General features: G+C 47.1%; 2 protein-coding genes across 2 annotated transcripts in view; one reads left to right on the top strand and one right to left on the bottom strand.

Moving 5' to 3' along the window:
• The window catches only part of LOC148028899 (uncharacterized), a 138,987-nt gene that overhangs the window by 58,060 nt on the left and 61,229 nt on the right, over nt 1-19,698 (top strand). Inside the window, exons 7-8 of the mRNA XM_087688631.1 lie at nt 1,048-1,104; nt 1,187-1,312. Of these exons, the coding sequence (XP_087544757.1) occupies nt 1,048-1,104; nt 1,187-1,312 (183 nt within the window). The remainder of the gene's footprint in view (nt 1-1,047; nt 1,105-1,186; nt 1,313-19,698) is intronic.
• Nucleotides 14,002-15,069, bottom strand: LOC148028901 (uncharacterized). The gene has a single exon (XM_087688746.1). It carries the CDS (start codon nt 15,067-15,069, stop codon nt 14,002-14,004), a length of 1,068 nt encoding a protein of 355 aa, XP_087544872.1.

Raw genomic sequence — 19,698 nt, 5'->3', positions numbered from 1 at the left:
AGGTCTCAAATCCACTCTCTTAACTGTTGCATAACCAAAAGCCATAAGACTTGTGCCAATTGAAGAGAGCACTTGATCATTGATGCTTTCCATAAGTGTTCTCATCGATGCTCACCATAAAATTTCCATTGTTTCCACAAAGTCTCTGAAATTTTTCTCATCCCCCTCTTTAAGTATGCAACTGTGTCATGAGCGAGCTCTACATCTACATCAGAATCCCGGATGGGTAGGCTAATCTCTTGAATGCCTGTAGAACTGTCTCTCAGAAAACAAACTCATAGCTTCTGTTACAGAAAAAAACAAGAAGAGACCAAGAGGACAACCTTTTCTTACTGATCTCTGGAATCTGGATGCTGAGACACTCTCCTATATCCTGACTCACTAGGACATACTCTGAACTGACTAGTAAAGTGCTGCCATATAATTAAACACTCAGAAATCCCATGCTCGGCAGAGTATCCTTCAAAAACTCCTAATATATTCATATGCCTTCTGAAAGTCAAGAAGCAATAGAATCGGGTGAAGATACTTGTCCAAGGGCCTATGTTCTCCAGAAAATTCAGATCTGAGTGGGGTTAACGATATCTGGAATCTCAGAATGGGGAGTCTAAGGTTACTTACCTTTATCACTTATTTCTAGGAGTAATTTGCAGCTAGTGTTACTTGAGTAACTTACAATTAGCATTACTTATTTTCATCATGATCAGGTAACTTGTAGGTAGTGTCACCCAGGTAACAAAAATTAGTGTTACCTAGCATAAAAGAATACTAGTAGCATTTTTGCTGGTTCAATACGCTCATGGTTATAGTTGATATATAATTGGTGGAGTGACTTGATATTCTAGTTATTAAAGTGCAAATGACCACCACTGAATGAGATTCCATATTTGAGATTGGGCATGGTGATCTCATAATGCACATTTTTGTGTTCAGATTAGATTCTTCCAGAAATTTACTGCATATTTGATTCTTTCTGAAGTTTACTGCATATTCTATTCTTCCTGAAGTTTACTGCAAATTTACTGGATATGATTTTTCATGCAACAGGTTCTTGAGGAGGGTGGAGATTGGAAGGGTCGCAGCCAACAGATATGTGTACTAAAGGTATCGTTTGAACATAGAAGTTATGCAGCCCTCATAAAGAATGACCAGGCTTGGTTCGTGATATGGGTGTTTACCTTGACAGGATAAAATTTCAGACCTCAAAATGAAACTTAAAAGACTCTCTGCTGAGGGCACTCCACTCAACCCAAGTGAATCGTTTGACAATGCTCAAAGAAGAGACTATGAACAGATGGGCATGAAACTACTGGTGTGTTTCTAATACTGGGCTGTTTAGGAAGTTCAGTCATGTTTAAAAAATAAGGTCGAAATGTGCAAAGACTCTAGCTTGATTGGCCTCCTTGTTTCCACAAAGATGATGTTTTAAAAGCAGAGAATTGATAATGGAAGAGGAGCTGCTGTGCTTCTGAATGGCTTTATTCGAAAATGTATTCTGTGAACTTATCCTTCATTCTTGTTATTATTGATCAGTAAGGTCAGATGACCACTAAAATCTACAGAAACGTTTGAATGTAAAACTTTGCAGGCTGATACAACCAGTATTGATGGTTTGTAACCTTGCTGCACAGCATGTAGAGCTGTCTACAAGAGAGTGTTACATTCAAAATGGGCAAATTCTTCAGGTTATAGAGGTTTGTAAGCTGGAGAGAATGTTAGATTTGATATGAGGAACTCATTTTCAGGTTGTGAAGATTAGACTGGGGCTGGGTTGAGGATTAGGCTGGAATTCTTTTGTTAACAGACAAGTAGATGCCTTTGTGGAAAGTGGAGGTAGGCAAATAAAAATCTCAGAAATCTTGTACTTCCAATTCCTCTTCCTCCACCTGTTCTTCTCCTCCTTGTCCTTGTCCTCATCCTTGTCCTTCTTCTTCTTCCTCTTCCTTCTCAACTTCATCATTCTCATCCTTATTTCTTCATCCCAGTCCTTATCTTTTGTTTCTTTGTGAAGAAGTTTGAATTAATGATATGAAGTATTTGCAACAGGCCTTCTGGCCTTTAAGCAGAATCATAGACATGCAGTAAATATTGATGAAGCCAAAAGGCATTTGTGAGAGAGAGGGGACATAGATCGAAGCTCAGCTGAGAGTACATGGTTGACAGTGAAGAGAGTGTGAGAGTGAAGACACGACTCCCAATACAATAATCAAAGAGTAATGTGAAAGTACAAAGTACAACCCTTAAACCTTAAGGTTGTTAATGTGCCTTCACACCTGAAAGGTGTAAAACAGGATAAGTGCCGAAACTGTGTAACATAAGCACATAAAACAAATAAGAATATAACCGGGGGAAAACACCTCTCATAAGGAGAGTAAAAAGTGCCCCAGTGTCCTATCCAGGATCACTGACAAAGGAGTAGGCTCCGTGATAGATACATCAAGATTAGCCAAGAAACGTCTCAGCCATATATATTCAACTGTGTTAGTGAAAGATGCCTTGTATTAGCTTCACAATATGATTTGGCAATAGAGGATTGTTTCTTGCTAAGCCAAGAGATGCAATATGAGCCAAGAAAGAAACAATTTCCACTTGTAGAGTGACGTCAATCAAAATCACCAACCCAATTTGAATCACTGTAAGTATGTAGTTGCAGTGGTTCCCCCTTGGCATAAAGCAATCCAAGAGTCCTAGTCTCTTGCAAGTAACAAAAAACACGCTTCACAGCTTGCCAATGTGACATACGTAGGCTGTGCATATATTTGCTCAGGGCTGAAAATGCAAACTAAATATTTGGCCTTGTGTTGCATAAATAAATGAGACATCCAACTGCTGGAGCATACGTAGGAATGCCAAACAAATCACTGTCATCATGCAGGGATTGCTTGAGTCCAGACTCCATTGCTCTGCAAACTGGCTTTAGTCCTGTAAGCCAAATCTCTCAAGAAGTCTACCAATATATCTGGATTGTGACAATCCAATGTCTCTAGCATCATGAATGAATTGAATGCCCAAAGAGTAGTGCAAAGGCCCTAAGTCTAACATCTCAAAAGTTTGCTGCAAACTTTGTTTGAATGCTGAAATCCAATCAGCTTGTGTCCATGTGAGCAGAAGATCATCTACATAAAGACATATGACCTGCAAGGATTCCCCCTTTTTACATACGTAAAGAGTAGACTCTGATGAACTATTAATGAACCCTTGGCTGAGTAAAAAAGCATCAATTTTTGCATACCAAGATCGGGGAACTTGCTTCAAACCATACAAAGTTTTTTTCAACTTGCATACCAAGTGTTAGGATCCCTCAATTGCAAAACCAATGGGATGTTGTACATACACTTCTTCACGAAGTTCCTCATATAAAAATGCAATCTTAATATCAAGTTGGTTCAACCATGATGGGCAGCCAAAGCAACCATAGACTGAATGGTAGTTGCATGGGATGTAGAAGCAAATGTCTCTTCATAGTATGCCTTTGTTTTGTGCATAGCCTTTAGCCACAAGCCTGGCTTATACTTGTCAATGGATCCATCTGCATTTCTTTTCAGCTTATAGACCCACTTTGTGCCAATGACTTTCTTCCCAATAAGCAATGTCACTAAATTTCATGTTTGATTCTTTATGATAGAATCAAATTCAGCTTGCATTGCTGCCATCCAATGCATACTATGTTGCGCATCCTCAAAACAATTAGCCTCCTCATCATCAATTGTGTGTGTTGCTATAACAAATTCCATTGTACTAGCATGATCATGTAGACGGGCTTGTCTTCTAGTATGACCAACAATAGGAGTATCCAAATGACTATCTTTCATAGTCTGCAAGTACCATCTAGGCATCTGTCTAGCTTCCTGATTATGTCTTGCTGAACCTCAAATTCAACATCTTGCTGAATATTCAGATTAGTCATAGGCTGAATTTCTGCATTGCTCAATGGAGCAGTTGGTTGAACATTTTGTTCATTTATTGTAACTCCAGTTGTATCACCAAAAGAAATGCACAACAATCCTTTCATGATAGCTTGATATGTATCAAAACCAGCAAGGGATAATTCCAAATTTTCATAAAAAATCACATCCCTATTGACAAAGATTTTCTTGGAAACATCATTCTAGAACAAGTTTAAGATCCTGATATGTATCAAAACCAGCAAGGGATAATTCTGATTTTTCATCAAAAATCATACCCCTATTGACAAAGACTTTCTTGGAAACATCATTCTAGAAGAAGTTTTAGATAAAGACAAGAAAAAACTCCCGCCATCACCAGTCCACCCCCCCCCCCCTCTCCCCCACGCCGCCTGCCAGGGTTGTCAGGTACGATGTGGTACGGTATGATAAAATACGGTACTAATTGGTATCTTATGATTTTACAAGGTACGGTACGATATTAGTATGAAAAAAAAAACCAAAACTTGGTTATTTTGGATTATTGATAATAGAATACATGTTTAGAGCTAAAATAGCAATGTCACTTGAGTTAATAGGATGAATACATGAGGATGCCAAGGAAAAACCTCACGCACAACATGTGCAATGTGCTACTAGAAGATAGATGGGAGTGTATATGTAATACACCAAACTTCAAAGAACAAAGCAAAGTTTAGGGTGGATGCACAAACATGCTCTTCATTCTTTTGTGTGTGTGTGTGTGTGTGTGTGTGTGAGAGAGAGAGAGAGAGAGAGAAAGATATATTAACGTCTACATAAGGCCAATGCGGCCTATGAGACAAAATCCAGAGTACATCCATGTCTAATGTCATCTCATCAGTAAGGTAAAGATAACATTACAAGTAAGTGGGTGGCCTATGAAACAATACTGAAAATAACTATACGATGGGGCTATACTAGGGTTGAACCGTGTGTAGTGTTGTTCCATCGATAGAAAAGAAAAGAAAAGGAAAGGAGAAACAGATCTGATTTAGCCATGTACAAAAGTGTGGTGGAGACTATGGGCTGTAGCTGGTCTCAAGATCTGCACATGATCTCAGCTATGATGCGGTCCCTAGTTGCTTCATTGATATGCCTGGTAGTGAGTCTGCGGTGTCTCGTGATAATGGCTCTAATCCGACTGTGGTGTGGCCTCCTTGGACGTGGTCCTGGTAGACGGGGTCGTCGTTCTTGACGAAGGGAAATGGCTCTATCCAATGCGACTCCATGGTGTGGCCTGTAAGGTGTCTGGTGGGATGGCTTTGTCTCTGCTAGGCTGATAGTGTCAGTAGGGTTGGCTCTGTAGAAGAAGTCTGTCACTGCTCTTTATGTGTGTCCCTCTGGATGAGCTGGCCTCTTGTTTCGCAGTAGTGCAGTTTGGCGCCTCTCGAGCTCCATGAGGAAGAGACCTACATCTTTGGTCCTCGTACTCCATGACGCGACGAAGGGGTCCAAATCCATTCCGGAAGAGGCAGTGGTACCGTCCTCGTATATCATAGTATACTGTGCATCTTCATAAGTAGTACTCCTTCATCTCAGGCTCTCGACCACAAAGCTTGCAAGTCCTATCCTTTGCAAGGGTATTTGTCCATCTGCCTATCTCCATCTGGAGCCTATGTGAGGAGGTGCGAATCTGTCCGATAGCAATCCATACGCTTTGGGAGAGATGGGTGTCCATATATGCTGGCCGAATAGTGAAACCATCATAAGAGAGGCACAAGAAATGACTCCTGTAGAACTCCATCCTCGATCCTAGAGGGAGTGGTAGGTGGATCCATGTCCTTGCCATCTCAATCCTTAGGATATCAGCTCTGATCAGTTGGTTCAACTCTGATCGGCTGAGAGAAAGTGTAGGGCAGTCAAGGCTAGAATCCAAAGGTGGAAGACGGTCAATATCCAAACCATGTAGGCTTATCCGAATAGCCATTTGTGAAAACCAGTAGTTCTTCTGGCCTCCTGTTGCTAGTTGTCTAGATGAAGTTAGTGCCAATCTAGAGTATCTATGGCGTGGAAGTTCCCATAGTCTGTGCCAAAAGGTCACTGCCCTGAAGAGTGCCTCCATGACTATGGGTGTTGCTCCTAGCTCTGCTCTGAAAATGGGGTGTGGAGTGGAGGGCTTACTCCTAATCATGCGTGCTATCATCATGATCAATGGCCTTTCCATGCTATCCCAGCCATCATAATAATCGCTCTCTACTCCAATCTGATCAGTGAGTGTGCTAAGGCGCCTATGGTACAAGCTGCAACCCCATACCTTTGCTCCATATAGTAATGTAGGTGTGACTAGGGTGTCAAACAACCAAAGTTTGGTGCGGGGCTCCTAGAACTGTATGTGGGCACATTGAGTCTCAAGTGCCCCTAGTGCTGCGTATCCACGTGCCAGACGTGCCTCTGACACCCCTCTCAACGAAAAACATGGGCTAGAGAAAGTAACTCCCAAATAGACATATTCCCGCACATGCTCTAGTATGTCTGCCCCAAATGTGAATTGGTATATAGATCTAGTCGCCCACACTGCTGAAGTATTGAAAACCATGGTTTTGGTCTTCCCAAGGTTCACTGCAAGGTCTTTATCTCTACAAAAGATGTGCAAAGCATCTAGATGGCATTGCAAACCCTCTGGTGAATCTGAAATGAGAACAATATCATCTGCATACAGTAATATCGGTATCAGCACCCCTGGCAAGTTGGCTCCAGCTCCTTTTTTTTTTGCAAGTAAAATGTGGCTGATTATATTACTAAAAAAAATTGATTACAACAGAGTGCTCATGCTCAACAGAAAAAACTGGAGCTGATGCAAAGTCACCACTACATCATGTATACAAGCCTCTCAAGGGGGTCTAGAGGGCACGGGGGCAAGGAGCCATGGGGGAGGGGTAGATCGCCAAACGGGACTGCCTGCCTGCATCACAAAGAATAGGCCCTGGGCACCCCAGGTACGCATGAAGTGACCACGGAGCTCCTGACGAGCCGTGGACTTGCCCTGCACCTGCTCCCATCGGCCGCGGAGGGAGTGAATGATGGAGGTCCATAGCTCTGCTAAGGTCGCAAGTGCTGAAAGTCTCTCTTCGCCGAAAGCCACCTAGCATTGCGCCCTCCAGATATGCCATCCAGTAAGACTCCCTATGATCTCCCATATCTCTGAGTGGTCTGCTGTGGGCTCCAGTACCTGGCGGATGGGTAAAGCCTCCAAACCAACCACTGCGCATGACCCTGCCTCGATCATGAAAATCCTGTCCTGCATCCCAGCCTCATACAGAAGGTAACGGCCCTGGCTAACTGCCTGCCAACAGAAAGCTCCCCATGAAATACACCCGAGGCTGGGGGCTATACGTCGAAGGATACGGCATGCTCCTCTCCACACAAGATGCGCCTTCTCACAAGACCAAAGGCAGTGTTTTGGGGTTTCTAGAGGCTGCTGTGTGCAACGCTTACAACCTCCCTCCTTCTGCATCTTGGCAAGCTTCCCACCACCAAACCTCCATGTGCCACCAGCCATAAAAAATACGACACCCTCTTCGGCCTCCAGCTATCCCATAGGCGGCGCCAGAAGGTCCGTCGGAAGGGCTTTGTGATGCTGTGCTCCGCCCAGTGCCTGCTGTGTGACGGCGCCCAGTCCATATCCTTCTGCATCAGTACATATCTGCCAATCCTGGCAGTGTATTCTAGGAACCTGGGTGGCTTTTTGGCAACCGTAGAGGCCGTCCATAGCCACTCTCCTGGATCCCGCTCCAGCTCATGAAGTGGTCTACCCTCCTAGATCCAAAGGCGCCACTCCTTGAGCTCCATGCAGAAAACATAGGGGTCCAGTCGCCAAGTCTTCCCCTGAAGACCCACCACTCGAATCCTCCTCCATGAAAGGGTGGCAATCCCCTCATCCTGTTGCCCTCTGTCAAGGGCCAGATGCCCCCCCTCCTGAACGGCAAAAAAGGTCCCTTGGGGGGCGCCACCCACTCTACCTGCCACCTGAAGAGGGATGCCTGCTGGAGAGAACCTGGCTGCCCATACCTCCCCGGCCTCTATCGGTTCTCGTATCGGGAGTGCAAGCCACTCCAGAGGTATTGCTGCGTCTATCTCTCTTCTCAACTCCACTCCTCTCGTGCACCCTAATACTTGTTGTAGCACCTCCTCATCTGCCATCCTGTACACCTCCCGCCATGTCCTGATGGAGCGAGCTGGGCTGGCCTCCCACCCAGCCCACTGGATGTGGGGGCGCTCACCTATCTGTGCCCCTTCCCTATCTTTGACCTGGAGGTTCCAGATCACTGGTTGACGGTCTATTTCCTCCTCGCAACCTGGGGGGCTCTGGATTAGGGCCTTACGGAGGCCCTGCCACATGCGGAGTAGGCTCCGCAGGAAAGGTGATCTGGGCGGGGTAATCTGTGCTGAAGTGAAGATCCATCTCAGGGACGGTCTCCACTCCCCGCCAAGCCTCGGTTTACAATCCTGAAGGCCCTCTTGCAGTAAGACCTTCCAGGTCTGCCCGCCTAGTGTGAAACCGCGGACAACTAGCTTGCCCAAGAGCACCATACTTTGATATTCTGGGTCTATGATCCCAAGCCCTCCCTTTGATCGATGTTGTATGATAGTCGCCCACGCCACCTTGGCCCTGGAGTCTCTGGAGCCATTAGACCCTAACCAAAGGAAATTCCGCACCAGGCAGCAAAGCTGTCCTACGCACGATGAGGAGAAACACCAACATGAGGCGATGTACCAAGCCGTTGCTAGGAGGATTTGGTTAACCACCAGGGATCGACCGGCTAGTGAGAGGCGAACTGTGCTCTAGTAGGTCAGTTTTCTCCTAATAGAATCTAGAACAAGAAGAAACTGCTGGGCAAGAGTGGAACCCTAGGTATCGGACGGTCTGCCCTCTGCTCACCCATCTAAATCCCAAGTGGACTCCCCACTCCGTGCTAGAGTCCGGGTCTGTGAGGAAACCAACTGACTTTCGCTAGTTGATTTTCGCAGCCGCTGCAACACAGAACACATCAAGAGCCAGCCTCATTCTTTCCAACATCACCTCATCGTCCTCTATATAGAGTCTTGTGTCGTCTGTGTACTCTGAGTCTAACAACTCAGTCTCCTGTCTCACTGGAAGTCGGAGGCAGCGTAGTCTGCTCATATGTGACGTGAGGAAGTGAGACATTGCCTCTACGAAGAGTAGGAACAGGTATGGGGCCAAAGAACAGCCCTGTCCGACCGATCTTTCCAGCCGGAACTCCTCCCCTCGCCTTCCATCTATGAGAACGCTGCTGTTGGATGATCTGTGCAAGCCAAAGACCCCGTGAATCCAAGGGTGGGGGAATCCTAACTTCACCATGGTACCCTCTAGGAAATCCGAGTCCACCCTGTCATAGGCTTTTGCGAAGTCCAAGAGTAGTACTGCCAGTCTTTGCCCACTGTGCTAGGCCCACTCTGTCGCCTCAAAGAATGTAAATACATTGTCTAGGATGCTCCTATCCTGGACAAAGCCTGTCTGTGTGTCATGAATGATATCTGGAAGCACATGGCGTAATCGTCTACAAATCATCTTTGCCAGAGCCTTATAAGCCACTGATAGTAAGGTGATCGGTCTCCACTGGGATAGCTCTAACCGGTCTCCCCCTTTGGGGAGAAGACTGATAAGGCCTGTCGAGAGACTCCCTGGCATCTTTCCTGAGGTGAATATCTCCTGGAAAGCCCTCAATAGGGGATCCTTCACCACGTCCCAGTAGGCAGTGAAGAAGGTCTTAGAGAGGCCATCCTCCCCTGAGCATTTTTGCCCATCCTGTGTATGGAAAGCCTCCTCTAGTTCCTTTTCTGTGAAGGGGACTAGGAGGGTGTGTCCTGTCTCCTCTGTGACGAGGGATGGGGTGTGATCCCATACCTGTTGTCTACATCTCTGTCCTCTAATTGAAGCTGTCTCCTGCTGGAAGAGGTGCGTCTAATAGTCTGTGGCAATCTCCATCACCTCATCAGGGCTAGAACGGGTCCTCCCATACTGATCCCTAAGGCTGCGTATCTGCTCTCCCACGTTGCGCGGTTGGTACACCTGGAAGAACTCCCTGCACATCGAGTCTCCCTTCTGCGCCCAAAAGGCTGCTGAAGTGCGAAAAGAGAACTCCGAGTGCCTGTCCTCTAGGCTAGGCTGCACGTGCGCGCACCTCCTGTGCATGGAGGGTGGGGTCCCTTGGTGCCTCCTGCAACAATCTCTGCATAGCTGCCAGGTCCCGCTGGAGTGCTCTCTCCTCCTCCTAGCACTACTGCCTGGCCTGTAGGGCTGCCTCTTGGCAAATTCTGCTTGACTCGCCTAGGACCTCTGCAACCTCCTCTGCTATCCTGTCCCTCCTGACCCACTCTCTGGTCCAGATCTGCTCTATCTGGCTCGATACCTCCTCCCTCCTATAGATCGAGTCAGGGATCCGACAGGATCATGTATCTAGGGCGGATGCTGGGGGATCAAGTGCCAGTAGAACCGGGCAGTGATCGGATAATGTTGTGCCTGTCAATTGCTCAATTTGGCCTCCACGAGAACCTCCCCACTCTCCCACATAAAACCTGTCCAACCGCTCCAGCAAGGCTCCACCTAGCCGCTTGTATCCCCAGGAAAAGTCCAACGACCTCTCCCTCTTGTGGAAGGCAGGGTCTTTCCAGGCATCCCGTGCTCCGATTGCAAGCAAAAAGACCTCCTATGTCTCCTGTTCCTCCCCAGCCATGCCCTGGTAGTTTCTTCCTCTGCCTTGCTGGTCCTCCAAAGCCTCCAGATTGTTGAAATCTCCTCCAACAATCCAGGAGTCCACCTCTGGGAGTCCATCTATAATCTCCACCTAGAAGCTGTTGCGTGCCCTAACCTCCGTAGGGGCATAGACATTGAGGAATCGAATACATGAGTCCCCAATATCCAGTCTGATCCATAGAGCCCTTCCTGCCACTATCGTCCTGTGGTCTCGTACACAAGTGGTGAGACTCGGGCCAATAGAGGTGCATATGCCTCCGCTCCTGCCGTGGGCACCTATGGCTTGCTCCCAGTAAGTATGCGAGCTGCCTGGAAGTACCTTCCCAACCCGTTGAGCTTGGGTGAGGGTGAGCTTATGCTCCTGCAGTAGCAAGATGTCTATCCGTCCGGCGAGGGCAAGCTGGAGCTCCTGCCGGACAATCAGCTTCCTCGAGCCATGTGCCCCACTGTAGTGGAGACTGTTCACATTCCAGGATGCAAGATGTAGGCTCATGGGGAAACCTGTGACTGACCGAATAGGCATCTCTTCAGTGTGGATGCTGCAGGTGAGGAAGAGAGACTGTGAGGCATGCAGGTACGTTTTGCCGCTGGTCTGGATGGTGAGCTCTAGTTCCCCATGTGGCCCTCGGCCAGACCATAGGGGTGATAGATGCTCCAGGTGGTACTATCAATGCGTCTATTAGCCATGCTGAAAAACACGACTCTGTACACTGGTAGAAGCGGGCCGCCTATGCCGGGGGCCACTCCATCACGTCCCTCGACACTCTCCACTGTGGGGGGCTTGAAAGATAATGCTCAAATGCAGGACGTCGGCGCTAGCCCACCAGTTAATGTCCATCATGCAACCTGGCCACTGTTGTGCGAACAATGCTAATCCTTCATCTCCCATCCACTTGGAGATGTGATCCGCCACCTGACTCTTCAACTCCTCCTCAATGTGTATAGTCATCGACTCCTCTGAGAAAGATGACTGAAAAAAGAAAGCGTAGTTTGGTCTATCCGGTGGTGCTAGTAGGTGGACCTTGCCCCTCCTTGACTTACGAACCACGAAGATCCCCACCTGAGGTAGTGGGAACTCTCCGCGCTCCGCAACTCGCATGTAGGACCATGGGCCACTGTGGAAAAACTCTTGTGGCAGCAGCTGTGCCTGTCTCGGGAAAGTATGGCTGGTGGCAGGGGCAGATGAGCTGGTGGCTATGTGGACGGGGGGGGACTGCTGGTGTGCAGAGGAGGTAGGTGTGTGTGGCTTATCACCTCCTGTGGGAGGAGGGGAGGTGGGTCTGGGGGGGCTCACCTGACCTGGCTGCGGATCAGGGGGGGTGCTCGGCTCCAGCTCCTCCTCGGTCTATGTAATCAGACACTTCATCTATGTATAGACCAAACAATGTGGGTGAAAGTGGACATCCTTGTTTGACTCCTATAGTACTGTCGATCCTCTCTGATAGCCCCCCAGGTGCTCGTACATGACCTGTCACTGCCTCATATAATGCATAGACACCCCATCGTATACCCTCTCGTACTCCAATGTCCTGCAATCTCTGCATGATGCGTGTACGAGGCACTGTATCAAAAGCTTTGCGAAAGTCTACAAAGCAACAATAGATCCTCTTGTCTCGGGCTCGACCCTCCTCAATAATGGCTCTAAGTGTGAGAATATGGTCCAGCGTGGTATATCCTCGTCTCAAACATGCCTGTCCTTGTGCTCTCTTGCCTCGCATTTCAGCCCACTCACTGAGTTCATGCTCCAATATAGATCCATATATCTTGGCCAATGAATGACCGATCATGATAGTCCTATAGTTGCTAGGAATCAGGGGATCACCACTTTTAAATAGCGGAATCATAGTATTGTTTGACCAACTCATAGGGAAACCTTCACATACTGCTCTATTGAACATATGTGCTAATATGGGTGCTAATATGTCACCAGCATGTGAGAAATGTTCTGCTACTAGTCCATCCTCATCTTGTGCCCTCCCATTTTGTAATCTATAGATTGCATCCCTAACCATTTTCCATGTGAAGAAAGACCACTGTGTTGGCCTACAAGCTTGTGGGGGCTGCATAGGTGGCTGTCCTGGCAGGTCATACAACTGTCTCCCATAGTCAAGCCAAGCATCTGGTGATGTAATCTATATGGGGGGACTGTCTTTCATGAAACATCTTGCATGCGCTCTTGCTGTCCCGCCCCAAAAATAGCTGATATATCTCTGCTTCTGCTTTCGTTAGGTAGTCTCGTTTCTTCTTCCGCACAAGGCGTTTGAAGAACGCCTTTGCTTGGTGATGTGTTTGAGTGCCTAGCTCCACTTCCCTCTGTAAGCGAGCCGGGGTGACTCTACACTCATCATCATACCGGCTATTTTGGGGAGCAGTAGATCGTGTGGGTCTACATCAGGGCAAGGTGTGTGGGAATGCATACATGGCTGATCCATCTATGCCCTTTGCTAAATCCCTTGTACATTCTTCCAACGAGCTACTGAAGTCCAATGTATGTAAACTGGTCTGCAAAGAACCACTGTAGATGTGTGAGGTGTCTTCTGTAAAGTAGTATTTGGGATGTTTAGGGAGGCATGGTGTTTCATGTTTCATATGTACACAAGAGAGCATGAGTGTTAGAATAGCATGATCTGTTGCTATGCCAATTGGCCTCTTAGATATCTTGAAATTTTGGATATCTGGTATCAATGCTGGTGAGCTCATCAGGTAGTCCATAGTATTTGCCCCTCCTTTGTGATTCCAACATATCAAATTGTCAGATCCTGGCCATTGTGGCAGACCATTAAAGATGGCTAGTCTATGTGCAGTTCCCAATGTCAATAGGTGTGTCCCATAGGTACTCACTTCTTTATCCTGGGCTCTCCTGCGTAGGCCTATTTCATCTATGTTGATCTCTTTGAACATGGCACTGTCATGCATATAAAAGTCACTCTATCTATCTCTAGTGCATGCATTGAAATCTCCTACTAATAATATGTCCCCAATGCTAGCATATCTCATGATATCCTCATAGAGTACATCAAAGGGAGATCCATCTCGTGTGGCATAGGTAGAATTTGCATGAGGAAACTAGCATATTGCGATGAATATATCCCGTGGTCTTCCTGCATGTATCCTAATCCATAAATATCGTGCATCATCATCTCTTTTCATTACTTGCACTATCCCTTTGAGGTCTTCCCGGTATAGTATGGCCACATATCCCCGCACTTCTGGTAGTCCGCTACCTTTACATTGGTGTGTTTCTATGTACATTGCTATATCTATGTTTCAGAAGCTATCTTCAAAGTAACCAACATCCAAGCGTAGGGCTCCATTACAATTCCATATTGACATCCGAAGTGTCTCATAGGCCTCATACCGTCATGAAGTTCTTTTGTCAGTGATGATGACTTGTCCATCCTTATAAATAGCCCACTTTCCCTCTTTGCGAGCCTCCAATACCTTGGGCATGTTTTCTCTGCGATGTGCTATCTGTGTTGGGGTAAGGTCCCCATCCAAATAAATCTTCTCACCCTTGAGGGCTCTCCTCTTGGAGAGGAAGGCCTTTTTTTTCTCTTTGTCTCCAAAGCAGAGAATTAGAGCCTTGGACTTAGAGTCCTCTTTCCCCACTCTCCAAGCACTAATGATAGGTACGTCTAAAGCCCCAATTTTGTCAGCAAGTGTCTTAGCATCTTCCTGTGGGTTGCTCTTCTCCTCCCATCCTACTACCCATACATGTAAAACCCTAGTCCGTCTCCTAGCCTCTTCTTCCAAGGTAGCATTCATTACTTCAGTCTTGTTCATTGATGTTCCCTTATTCTTTTTTATTGCCTCAGTCCAAGGGCTGGCTTCTTCTATCTGCTTCTGTGTTGTCTTTGCCACTTCTGCCCATGAGTGAACCTCCCTTTCACATGCCTTCAAAGCCTCTTTCTCTTTTTGTAGTTCTTCTTGCACGTTCATTTCTTTTTTCTTAAATGTATTCAATTCTTCCCCGAGTTCTAAGATTTCAGCTTTGTAGGCATCTACAACTTTCAGCATTTCAGTTTTCAATGTGTGTATTTCGGACAGCATTTGTGCTTGTAGGTCATTCTTAATCTTTATCTGCATGTCTTGCATTTTCGCCCTCTGATTTACTATCAGTTCGGCTTTGACCTGCTCTCGTATTTCTTTCTCTAATTCTTGTCTCATAATTCGTAGTTCAGAGCGAATCATGAGATGAATTTCTTCGTATTTCTTTTCATTCATGGTGCGTGAAGTCTTTTCATGCTTGTTAGATGCTGGGGAGACGGTCCAATCACAGACCCTACGGCCATACATCTTGTACCGCGTGTTCTTAGAAGGGGTGTTGAACATTGCTTCCATGGACAGTTGTGTTAGTTCTTGATTAGATTCGTCTCCCAGATATTCATTTTCCACTGTTTGATACTTGCATTTGTCTACATTATCCATCTCTCATACATTGTGTGCAAAGCGACTCAACTTGTACTTTGTATTGTCAGATCAGAGCAATTTCTGTGATTTCCTGCGAATTCCTACAAATTTCCAGGGTTTCCCCAACCCCTCACTTAATTTTTTGCAAGCCCAGTAATCTTTTACGAGCTCAAATGCGTTCACATTGTTTTCAGTTACTGCTTACGACTGCATTCTCTCGTCACGACTGCTCACATCTGCATTCCCTGCTCACGACTGCATTCATTCAAACTAGTGTGCGAGAGACTGCTCACATGATTGCATTCCCTGCTAACCAACATGCGAGAGACCCTGCTCATGACTACATTCATTCATTCAGGCCAACATGTGAGAGAGAACGACTGCATTCTCTGATCACGATTGCTTACGACTGAGTGAGAGAGACTTGCTTAAGATTGCATTCCATCACTCCAGGTACATCACCTTACGCTAGGTCTCTCATGCCACGACTGCTCATGCGAAGTCCCTCACGCCACGACTGTTCACCACGACTGAGCATGCTAGAGAGAGAGAGAGAGAGAGAGAGAGAGAGAGAGAGAGAGAGAGAGAGAGAGGGAGGGAGGGAGGGAGGGAGGGAGGGAGAGAGAGCCATCACGTCAGCATCCCGTTAGAGAGAGAGAGAGAGAGAGAGAGAGAGGAGGGGGCGAAGGGATGCTCTTGGAATTGCATACCCATCTTGGAAGTTGGGAGAGAGAGAGAGAGAGTGTGTGTGTGTGAGAGAGAGAGACTTGGAATTATGATAACAAACATAAGGCTTAGGAGTTGGAAGATATTGTATGGTCTAGTCTTCAGAGGCCAAAAATAGGTCGTTTTCTGGTACAAAATGGTGCGGATACGTACGGTACGGTACGGTATGAACCGTACGGAACGAACTAGTCTGTATGTAGTATGAGTGCAACTATGATGCTTGACCCCAAAAGTATCCCCCCCCCCCCCCCCCCAGTAGCATAGCAACGTGATAGGTAGGCTCCTAGCAGGGACGCACAATGGAAACCCTCGATTAGACGCCGGTGCATTCTGCGAGTGCCCCCCAGTCAAACACCTTGCCCATCATTCTCTCTGAGGAACAGATCTTAGCCATCCGTGCCACAGAGCTGGAGTTGAAAGAAACAGTGATTTTGTCTTGTAGCGGGAGCGAAGATCAACTGGCGCAAGTCGGTGGGTTTCCTCATAGACTCGGACTCTAGCACTGAGTGGAGCGTCCACCTAGGATTTAGATGGGTGAGCAGAGGGTAGACCGTCCGGTATCTAGGGTTCGAGGTGGGACTTGACATCACCCCCGCTCAATAGTTTGTTCCTGTCCTTGATTCTATTTGGAGGAAGCTGACCTACTGGAGCATGGCTCGCCTCTCACTAGCCGGCCGAGCCCTAGTGGTCAACTAGGTCCTCCTAGCGACGACGTGGTATATCCCCTCATGTTGGTGCTTCTCCTCATCCTGCGTAGTGCAGCTTCACCACCTAGTGCAGAACTTCCTTTGGTCAGGGTCAGATGGCTCTAGGGATTCCAGGGCCAAGGTGGCGTGGGCAAACATCATACGGCATCGGTCATAGGGAGGCTTGGGATCATAGATCTAGAGTATCAGAGTATGGTCTTGTTGGGTAAGCTAGTTGTCTGCGGCCTCACACTAGGAGGGCAGACCTGGAAGGTTTTATTGTAGGAGGGTCTTTAGGATTGTAGACCGAGGCTTGGCAGTGAGTGGAGGCCGTCCCTGTGATGGATCTTGACGTCAGCCCAGATCACCTTTCCTATGCAGCTTACTCCGCATGTGGTAGAGCCTCCGTAAGGCCCTAATCTAGAGCTCCCCAGGTTGCCAGGAGGAGATAGACTGTCAGCGGGTGATCTGGAACTCCTAGGCCAAAGATCGGGAAGGGGCATAGATTGTTGAGTGCCCCCACATCTAGTGGGCTGGTTGGGAGGCCAGCCCGGCTCGTACCATCAGGACATGGCGGAAGGTGTACAGGATGGTGGACGAGGAGGTGCTGTAGCGAGTATAAGGCCGCTAGAGAGGAGTGGAGTTGAGGAGAAGGGAGATAGATGCAGCAATACCTTGGGAGTGGCTTGCTCCCCCGATACGAGTGCCATTAGAGCCCGGGGAGGTATGGGCCGCTAGGTTTTCACTAGCAAGCATCCCCCTATAGGTGGCAGGTAGAGTGGGCGGCGCCCCACAGGGATCTTTCTTCACTGTTCAGGAGGGGAGGCGTCTGGCCCTTGACAGAGGGCAGCAGGATGAGGGGATAGCTGCCCTTTCATGGAGGAGGATTCGGGTGGTGGGCCTTCAGGGGAAGACATGGGGATTGGACCCCTATGTTTTCTGGAAGGAGCTCAGGGAGTGGTGCCTTTGGATCTGGGAGGGTAGACCCCTTGATGAGTTGGAGTGGGATCCAGGAGAGTGGCTATGGGCGGTCATCAGTGCAGTCGCCAAGAAGCCACCGAGTCTCCTGGAGTACATTGCGAGGATTGGCAGACACGTACCGATGCAGGAGGATATGGATTGGGTGCTGTCACATAGCAGGCATTGAGCAGAGCATAGCATCATGGAGCCATTTTGACGGACCTTTTGGCACTGCCTATGGGATAGCTAGAGGCCGAGGAGGGTATCGTATTTCTTATGGCTAGTGGCACATGGAGGCTTGGCAGTGGGAAGTTGGCTTGCCTAGATGCAGGAGGGAGGTTGTAAGCGTTGCACATAGCAGCCTCTGAAAACCCCAAAGCCTTTGGTCATGTGAGGAGGCGCAGCTCGTGTGGAGAGGAGCATGCCGCATCCTTCGCTGTATAGCACCTAGCCTTGGTTGCATCTCATGGGGAGCTTTCTGCTAGCAAGCAGTCAGCCAGGGCCGTCACCTTCTATATAAGGCCGGGATGCAGGACACAATATTCATCATCGAGACAGGGTTTGCGCAGTTGTCGGTTTGGAGGCTCTACCCATCCACCAGGTATTGGAGCCCACAGTAGACGGCTCTGAGGTATGGGAGATCATAGGGAGTCTTACTGGATGGCATATCTTGAAGGTGCGGTGTCAGGAGGCTTTTAGCAGAGAGAGACTTTCAGTACAAGCGACCTTAGCAGAGCTCTGGATCTCCATCATCCTCTCCCTCCGCGGTCGGTGGGATCAGGTGCAGGGCGAGTCTAGGGCTCGTCGTCAGGAGCTCCGTTGTCATTTCATGCATACTTGGGGTGGCTAGGACCTGTTTGTCTTGATGCAGGCAGATAGATCTAGATGGCGATACACCCCCCCTCTATGGATTCTTGGCCCCATCTCTCCAGACCACCTTGAGAGGCTTGTATACATGATGTATTTGTGACTTTGCATCAACTCCAGCTAGTCTGTTGAGCCTGAGCACTCCGTTGTAATCAGTTTTTTTGAGTAATATAATCAGCTACATTTCATTTGGAAAAAAAAAAACGAGAATTAATGCATTTTTTTCAAAATGCATCCTTCACAAATATGCTTAGGAGGTCTCTGTAAGAGAGAGAAGCCATCTAGCATTTGACTACATTGCATAAGCATCAAACTGCCATAGTTAACATGCCCTAGGTGAGCATGCCATAACTCTGCTTGAATAAGCATCTAACTCATAGAGTCCTTGACATAATGTGCCCATCAATACCAAAGTCAAGAATTCCTTATCCGAGACCATGCATTTGTCATCATCAAATGTAACTTGCATACCACACTTTGCTAAAGAAGAAATGGAAACAAATTCTTCTTTCTTCTTAGCACATATAATATTGTAAATGGAGACTAGAGCCATTAATGGCTTTCAGGATAATCTTGCGTGCCCCCCTATTTCTTGTTGCTTCGTGAAGTACTCGAACTTCCAGAACTCTGCAAAGCAATTTTAGACTGGCTGCCCTTGCCCCTCTGCCTCACCAGAAAAGTGTGTTTAGAGGCTATTACATCCACCCCATTGTTCTTTCTTGTTTGCTCTTCTTCTAGGAGTAAACCAACCAACTGAAGGAAAGTAAGTGTTTACAGAGAAATTCTCATGGTGAGATTTTGGGCCGTATAAAATGCCAAATAAGAGGGCAGCAATGAATCTAGAGTAGTAGAGATCAACTAGCTATCCGAATAATACTCATCTACATTTATTAGTTGCTCACGTAAGTCCTAAATTTTGTTAAGATGATCTTGCATGGAATCACCTTCATCCATCTTCACATTCTCAAGCTCTTTCTTCAAGAAAGAGATGCGAGTCTCATTTTTTCTAGCAAACATCTACTCAAGTGTCAGCCATGCTTCTCGTGAAGAAGTTGCAGACTGTATGTGTGGGATTATAGACCGCTGAATTGCCAATGCAATTAGTGACAATGCTCAAGCATCCCATGCGCCCCAAGTCTTTTGTGTTGTTGATCTTTGGGGAAGTGGCTGAGTTGGAGTGGTCCTTTGACCACGTCCTTCTAGAGGTGTTGCAAGAGCCACAACTCTAGGATGAACTTCACCACTAATATAATCCCAAAGATGTCACCTTTTCAAATAGCACAAGAGCAAGACCTAGAGCTGGACCAACCTTGAAATCTGAGAATATCTAGAAATGACAGCGAGCACCACACTCTAATTAACAAATCTGATCACACTCTGTCAAAACTATCCAATGTACACACTATCC

The sequence above is a fragment of the Lygodium microphyllum genome, chromosome 11 (assembly GCF_053477565.2).
Source record: "Lygodium microphyllum isolate KBCC chromosome 11, Lygodium_microphyllum_v1.1.10, whole genome shotgun sequence".
Taxonomy (NCBI): domain Eukaryota; kingdom Viridiplantae; phylum Streptophyta; class Polypodiopsida; order Schizaeales; family Lygodiaceae; genus Lygodium; species Lygodium microphyllum.
The sequence above is the reverse complement of the archived record's forward strand: the minus strand, read 5'-3'. Positions and strand labels throughout refer to the sequence as shown.